At 47.8% G+C, this 8231-nt stretch overlaps 1 protein-coding gene across 2 annotated transcripts in view; it reads left to right on the forward strand.

Moving 5' to 3' along the window:
- Positions 1-3960, forward strand: part of LOC136580439 (cytochrome P450 2F2-like) — a 92640-nt gene extending 88680 nt beyond the window's left edge. For both annotated transcript variants that reach the window (XM_066581015.1, XM_066581016.1), the window contains 2 exons: positions 1761-1902; positions 3552-3960. In XM_066581015.1, coding sequence (XP_066437112.1) covers positions 1761-1902; positions 3552-3733 — 324 coding nt within the window. In that variant the 3' untranslated portion in view covers positions 3734-3960. The remainder of the gene's footprint in view (positions 1-1760; positions 1903-3551) is intronic.
- Positions 3961-8231: the final 4271 nt, after the last annotated feature.

The following is an 8231-nucleotide window of genomic DNA, read 5'->3' on the forward strand; positions in this document are numbered from 1 at the left end:
GGGAGGGAGTTTAGCAGCCACGCTGCTAAACTCCCTCCCACCTACGGCCACTGCCATGGGCTCCCATAGGATCCCATGCAGCGGCTGGACGTATTCCAGCCAAAACATAGTTCCAGAACTATGTTTTGGCTCCGACGTAAAAATGCCTGGCGCTATATTGGCTTGGCTGGGCGTTTTTACGCCTCACCAATACGCCCATGTGATCTGATGCATTGGAATCTATTGCATCAGATCACAGCGCATATCAGCCAGCTGTGAAAACACCGACCGATATGCGCTCATGTGAAAGAAGCCTAAGGGCGCCTACCCACTGGCGTTGCCGATTTTCGTGCGTGAAAAACGCAGCGGTTTTCGCGCGTTTTCCGCACATTTTTTGTGCCTTTTTCACGGCGTTTTTCGCGCCTTTTTCGCGGCATTTTTCGTTAATTTCCATTGACAATCATGGGTGCATTAAGAGAAAAATAGGGAGACATATGCAACTGACTGTTCCTATGTGAAAAATTGCAACGAAACGAAAAAAAAAAAACTCAAATGGACAAGAACATATTCTATGCTAATTGCTCTTCAGAAAAAACGCAATTTAGCATTACAGGAAAAAAAATCGCCAGTGGGTAGGCACCCTAAGGGTGACTACCCACTAGAGGTTTTTTTTCCCTTCGAAATTCGCAGCATTTTTTTTTCTGCAGGGGTTTATGGGACTTGTAATATTAAAATCGCGATCGCGCAAAATCGCAATTTACCACTCTAAAAATAGCCACGTCCTCCTTTGCTGTGGGTGTGTGTCACTCTGAAGCTTCACCCTCTTAATGATGTGCCATTTTCTTCACTGGAGGGCAGGATGGGACACGTAATGGGCACTCAAGGCCCTGCACTGGTGGCTACTACAGCAGGGAAAGCCCAGAGACCCAATGACCAACAGGATGGTTCAGTGGCAAGCAGGGCCCGAAATGAAGAGGTGCCTGAGTAAGAGCGTGCTCTCAATGGTTTCCATGAACACAGGGTGGCCGCAGATGACATCTGTGCAGCCCTCTGTCACCCTTTTAGGCCATAGGGCCCAGTCAATTTTCCATTGCTGTTTAATAATAGTGGTCTTCCTTAAATTGAAAAATGTAATATATTGTACAATAAATTTCCATTTTGCTGTAACCATCCATGCCTCCAAGATGCTGAGAATTAAAGGGGTAGTCCGATTCCTGGACAACCCCTTTTCAGTACAATTCCCTGGGGTAAAATAATAAACAGAGATAAATTTATTCCTCCACAGATGCTGGGATCCAGCACTGCAGCTTGCTGTGTCTCTGGTGTTTCTTGTGACAGATGATGTCACAGGAAATCACGTGACCGCTGCATCCAATGAAAGACTGCAGTGTCATATTCTTGAACTCCTAGCATCATGCTGCTTAACATGTGAGCGCTGATGCCAAGAGAACAAGCAGTTACGTTTCAGCCTCTCATTGGCTGCAGTGATCAGCTGATTTTCTGTGACATCATCTGTCACAGGAATCTTCGGGACTGCTGCAAGCTACAGGGCAGGACCCCGGTGAATGTGAAGGGATAAGTACATCTCTGGTTATTTTCACACAGGGGGTCCAGTAAACGGACAACAACTTCAAGAATTGATTTGTGCAGGGAATATCTATAAACTGATGTGTTTGATGTGTCACAGGGACATTTTGTGACATCTTGGAAAATCTCAACTAATGAACGTTTCGGGTTATTTTCAATGCTGCATTTGTGAAAACATTTTATGCTTCCTTTAGGGCACATATGTCGCCCCACTCCTGACCTCCGTTCACTATGATCCTGAATATTATGCTGAACCAAACAAGTTCAACCCAAACAATTTTTTGGATGACAAGGGTCTCTTTAGGAAGAATGATGCTCACATGCCTTTTTCAGCTGGTAAGGAGACTTTGTTCGCACTTTGTATGTCTCTGTCCGTTATTTAATTTACTATTTGATTCATGAGAAATTATTTTCAATGATTTGGAAATGCTTAAATATTCTCATAGACATTACTACAATTTGGCAAATCGCACTTAAAGGGGAATTAGAGTTGGCCAAATGCATGAGATATGTGTTGGCTTGTTGGTATGACAGCTGTGTCTCCCAACTTCACCGTAAACACGTCCAATCAGCTCGGCCAAGTACGCATGTTTATTTTAGTGGAAATAAGGGAAATGGAACAGTACCTCTGCAGCGCCACCTATTGGAAGGTGGCATTACTGCAAGTCAATGTTAGACTCTTTATAGAAGCCTTGTAACAATGACAGAATTGAAAGCCAGGCCAGGATCTATGCACAGACAGCTGTTTTGGAGTGTTTGCCCCTTATCAATGTGCAGTAGGTTTCTGGCTTGACTAGTGAAAGGCCCTTTGACGTGGGTCAGGAACGCTATATTTTCTCCTTAGGGAAAGCACCTAAAAGGTGAGTGAGTGAGGAGACTTTAGTGGAGAGAGGGAACAAAAGTTGTTCAAGCTCTCTTCCTCGAACATCTGGCATTAGAGGAAACATTAAAGAGGTCTATATACACATGAAATTATCAGTCAATCTAGCCCAGACCAGTAAGGAATCCATCTTACAAAAAGAAAACAAGCAACACGAAAGACCAATCATTGGTCGAATTATTTATATATGGACTCTCATTCCCAATTATTGCCCCATTTAAAAAGGGTAGCAATCAGTAAACAAATGAGCAAATGCTGGTTTGTTGGCAGATCCAATCTTTCATGTTGCCAGTCTTTGTTCTTGGCAGCACATCTGTAATAATAATAACCATCTTTATTTATATAGCGCATACATATTCTGCAGCACTTTACATCACTTGATATTTTCTGTCCCCATTGGGCTCGTAATTTTTAAATTTACCTATCAGTATGACTTTGGAGTGTTAGGGAAAACAGACAAAAACAGGGAGAATATACAAACTACATGCAGATGTTGGCATTGGTGGGATGTAAACCAAGAACCCCAGCACTGCAAGGCAACAGTGCTAACCACTGAGCTACGATGCTGCCAAAAGTCGTTTTAGGGGTTTTGTCATTCAAACAAAACCCCGTCCCCCAGCCAGACCCTGCCTAAAATAAAAAACAAGGGTATATAAGCCTCAGGAGGCAGAAATAAATTTTACTTTGCTTGATTGCAATGGAGACTAGATGCTGTAGGCTCAGGTCTACCACTTTAGTTAAAGTAAACACGACCCTATTTAGAGCAGGGATCAGCAACCCGTTGATCACCGACGGGTCCTGGGCTAATTAGGCCTCAGTAGCAAGTCAACTTTAGCCGCATCCAAACAGTTAATAGCAATGCTTTGCCACTGACTCATTCATGTGATCATGCCCCAATAAATACAGAGTAAAAGTGTAATAAAAACTATATATCCCCGAACTCAATATCTCCCTCTCTATCCTATGCTACCCTAAGATAAGAGACCTGACAGATCTTGATGTATTGATAAGTGTTAGTGTACCTTTAATTTATATTTCTGGATACACAAGCTACAAAACTGCCAGGCTTTCACCATTTGTAACTAATGTATCTTTCTCTGGCCAGGGAAAAGAATATGTCTTGGGGAGAGCCTGGCCCGGATGGAGCTCTTTCTCTTCTTCACATCCTTGCTGCAAAATTTCACCTTCAAACCCATAGTTCCAAAAGAGGAAATAAGTATCAGACCAACAGCATCCGGTCTTGGGAATGTTCCTCCAAAGTACAAGTGCCGTGTTTTACCTCGTTAGTCTTATGAATTTTAAGAAAAACTGCTATATGTTATAGTTGTGGTCAACATTGTTGGCACTCCTGAATATTATAACAAAACCCCTCTAAGCTAACCACAAAATATGCCATTGCCAAGGTGGCATCACTAAGGTCTGGTGACCAAGGTCTGCTAAAGACCGAAACGCGCCCTTTTTGTGATCTACGCTGTGACACTTGTTAAATAAAGGCTTTGTTTCTTCACACATAAGCGAGGCTCATCTTTTTGGATATATTCTGCATGAATCATCGTGAAGGACTGCCCAACTATTTTGCCTCTGGATGTGAGGATCCAGACAGCTATTGAAGCAGGGTTGAAAGGAGCAAGGTGGGGAGCATATTCTTTTTTCTTTTTGGGGCATCACTAGGCATTTAGATACAGGGCCTTTGCCTCGATCATAAGTGTAATGGCTAAAACGGCTAGCCAGGGAATTTTACATGTCTGGAAATTTTTGCATATATAATAGAGATGAGCGAGCACCAAACTGCTTGGGTGCTCGTTACTCGAGTCAAACTTCCCGCGATGCTCGAGGGTTCGTTTTGAGTAACGAACCCCATTGAAGTCAATGGGCGACCCGAGCAGTTTTGTATGGGACCTATGCTCCGCTAAGGTTTTCATTTGTGAAAATCTGGGAAATTCAAGAAAGTGATGGGAACGACACAGAAACGGATAGGGCAGGTGAGGGGATACATGTTGGGCTGCATCTCAAGTTCCCAGGTCCCACTATTAAGCCACAATAGCGGCAAGAGTGCCCCCCCCCCCCCAACAATTTTTACTTCTGAAAAACCCTCATTAGCAAGGCATACCTTAGCTAAGCACCACACTACCTCCAACAAAGCACAATTACTGCCTGCATGACACTCCGCTGCCACTTCTCCTGGGTAACATGCTGCCCAACCGCCCATTTCAGTAATAGTAGCAGTCAAGACAGGCCCCAGTAACAATTCCAAAGCAGCAGTATAGGGGGAGCACAGTATTAGTTCCATTTCAGTAGTAGTAGCAGTCTAGACAGGCCCCAGTAACATATCACTAGCAGCGGTATAGGGGGAGCACAGTATTAGTTCCATTTCAGTAGTAGTAGCAGTCTGGACAGGCCCCAGTAACATATCACTAACAGCAGTATAGGGGGAGCACAGTATTAGTTCCATTTCAGTAGTAGTCGCAGTCTAGACAGGCCCCAGTAACATATCACAAGCAGCAGTATAGGGGGAGCACAGTATTAGTTCAATTTCAGTAATAGTAGCAGTCAAGACAGGCCCCAGTAACAATTCCAAAGCAGCAGTATAGGGGGAGCACAGTATTAGTTCCATTTCAGTAGAAGTAGCAGTCTAGACAGGCCCCAGTAACATATCACTAGCAGCAGTATAGGGGGAGCACAGTCTTAGTTCCATTTCAGTAATAGTAGCAGTCAAGACAGGCCCCAGTAACAATTCCGAAGCAGCAGTATAGGGGGAGCACAGTATTAGTTTCATTTCAGTAGTAGTAGCAGTCAAGACAGGCCACAGTAACATTCCCGTTGCAGCAGTTTAGGGAGATAACAGTCTCTTTCACATTTCAGTAGTTGCAGTATAGACAAGGCCCCAGTTACATTTATGTAGCAAAAGTGTAGGCCAACCCCACACACCTTGCTGTACCAGGAGTGCAGGCGAAGCCCATAAAAATTACTAGGATTACACTGTAGGCGAGGGCCCAAAAAATTGGTGTACCAACAGTACTAATGTACCTCAGAAAAATTGCCCATGCCCAACCAAGAGGGCAGGTGAAACCCATTAATCGCTTTGGTTACTGTGGCTTAATTTGCAACTAGGCCTGGAGGCAGCCCAGTTAAAATAAAAATTGGTTCAGGTGCAAGTTTCAACGCTTTAATGAGAATTGAAACGTATAAACATTGTTTACAAAAGTCATATGACTGAGCCTTGTGGGCCTAAGAAAAATTGCCCGTTCGGCGTGATTATGTGAGGTTTCAGGAGGAGGAGGATGAATGTAATACACAGATTGATGAAGCTAAAAGGCCCCAGTTTTTTATGGTGATAGAGAACGATACTTCCATCCGCGGGTGCAGCCTACGTATTGTTTAGGCACCGCTGCTGTCCGCTGGTGGAGAAGAGAAGTCTGGGGAAATCCAGGCTTTGTTCATCTTGATGAGTGTAAACCTGTCGGCACTGTCAGTTGACAGGCGGGTACGCTTATGCGTGAGGATTCCCCCAGCCGCACTAAACACCCTCTTTGACACCCAGTAGTTGTACGGAGCAGAGGTGTCACGGTGGATGGTCGTGCGATCGGCTACGTACTCCCTCACCATCCTTTTACAGTGCTCCCACTGACTCAGCCTTGACTGGGGAGCGGTGACACAGTCTTTCTGGGGAGCCATAAAGCTGGCAAAGGCCTTGGAGAGTGTTCCCCTGGCTGCGCTGTACATGCTGCCTGATCTCCGCGCCTCCCCTGCTACCTGGCCCTCGGAACTGCGCCTTCAGCCACTAGCACTGTCGGATGGGAATTTTACCATCAGTTTGTCCACCAGGGTCCTGTGGTATAGCATCACTCTCGAACCCCTTTCCTCTTCGGGTATGAGAGTGGAAAGGTTCTCCTTATACCGTGGGTCGAGCAGTGTGTACACCCAGTAATCCGTAGTGGCCAGAATGTGTGTAACGCGAGGGTCACGAGAAAGGCATCCTAACATGAAGTCAGCCATGTGTGCCAGGGTACCTGTACGCAACACATGGCTGTCCTCACTAGGAAGATCACTTTCAGGATCCTCCTCCTCCTCATGCCTTACACGCTGAAAGTATGACAGGCAAGCAGCATGGGTACCCTCAGCATTGGGCCAAGCTGTCTCTTCCCTCTGCTCCTCCTCAGGCTCCTCCCCCTCCACCTCCTCCTCCTCAACGCGCTGAGATATAGACATGAGGGTGCTCTGACTATCCAGCGACATACTGTCTTCCCCTGCCTCCGTTTCCAAGCGCAAAGCGTCTGCCTTTACGCTTTGCAGGGAACTTCTCAAGAGGCATAGCAGAGGAATGGTGATGCTAATGATTGCAGCATCGCCGCTCACCATCTGGGTAGACTCCTCAAAGTTTCCAAGGACCTGGCAGATGTCTGCCAACCAGGCCCACTCTTCTGTAAAGAATTGAGGAGGCTGACTCCCACTACGCCGCCCATGTTGGAGTTGGTATTCCACTATAGCTCTATGCTGCTCATACAGCCTGGCCAACATGTGGAGCGTAGAGTTCCACCGTGTGGGCACGTCGCACAGCAGTCAGTGCACTGGCAGATTAAACAGATGTTGCAGGGTCCGCAGGGTGGCAGCGTCCGTGTTGGACTTGCGGAAATGTGTGCAGAGCCGGCGCACCTTTTCGAGCAGGTCTGACAAGCATGGGTAGCTTTTCAGAAAGCGCTGAACCACCAAATTAAAGACGTGGGCCAGGCATGGCACGTGCGTGAGGCTGCCGAGCTGCAGAGCCGCCACCAGGTTACGGCCGTTGTCACACATGACCATGCCCGGTTGGAGGCTCAGCGGCGAAAGCCAGCGGTCGGTCTGCTCTGTCAGACCCTGCAGCAGTTCGTGGGCCATGTGCCTCTTCTCTCCTAAGCTGAGTAGTTTCAGCATGGCCTGCTGATGCTTGCCCACTGCCGTGCTGCCACGCCGCGCGACACCGACTGCTGGCGACGTGCTGCTGCTGACACATCTTGATTGCGAGACAGAGGTTGCGTAGGAGGAGGAGGGTGGTTTAGTGTAGGAAGCATACACCACCGCAGATACCAGCACCGAGCTGGGGCCCGCAATTCTGGGTGTGGGTAGGACGTGAGCGGTCCCAGGATGTGACTCTGTCCCAGCCTCCACTAAATTCACCCAATGTGCCGTCAGGGAAATATAGTGGCCCTGCCCGCCTGTGTTTGTCCACATCTCCGTTGTTAAATGGACCTTGCCAGTAACCGCGTTGGTGAGGGCGCGCACAATGTTGCGGGAGACGTGGTCGTGCAGGGCTGGGACGGCACATCGGGAAAAGTAGTGGCGACTGGGAACCGAGTAGCGCAAGGCCGCTGCCGCCATCATGTTTTTGAAAGCCTCCGTTTCCAGGCTGATCAATTTGGCTATGTGCACGTTTAACGCTTGAGCGTGCAGGCGCGTGGCGGCGTACTTGAGCTTGCGCTAAAACAGTTGCGCTAGCGACGGCTGGGCGCTGCACTGAGAGACATCGCTGGATGGGGCCGAGGACAGCGGAAGTGAGGGTGTGGGTGCAGGCCAGGAGACGGTCGTGCCTGTGTCCTGAGAGGGGGGTTGGATCTCAGTGGCAGGTTGGGGCACAGGGGGAGAGGCAGTGGTGCAAACCAGAGGCGGTGAACGGCCTTCGTCCCACCTTGTGGGGTGCTTCGCCATCATATGCCTGCGCATGTTGGTGGTGGTGAGGCTGGTGGTGGTGGCTCCCCAGCTGATCTTGGCGCGACAAACCTTGCACACCACAGTTCGTCGGTCGTCTGCA

The sequence above is a fragment of the Eleutherodactylus coqui genome, chromosome 10 (genome assembly GCF_035609145.1).
Source record: "Eleutherodactylus coqui strain aEleCoq1 chromosome 10, aEleCoq1.hap1, whole genome shotgun sequence".
Lineage (NCBI taxonomy): Eukaryota > Metazoa > Chordata > Amphibia > Anura > Eleutherodactylidae > Eleutherodactylus > Eleutherodactylus coqui.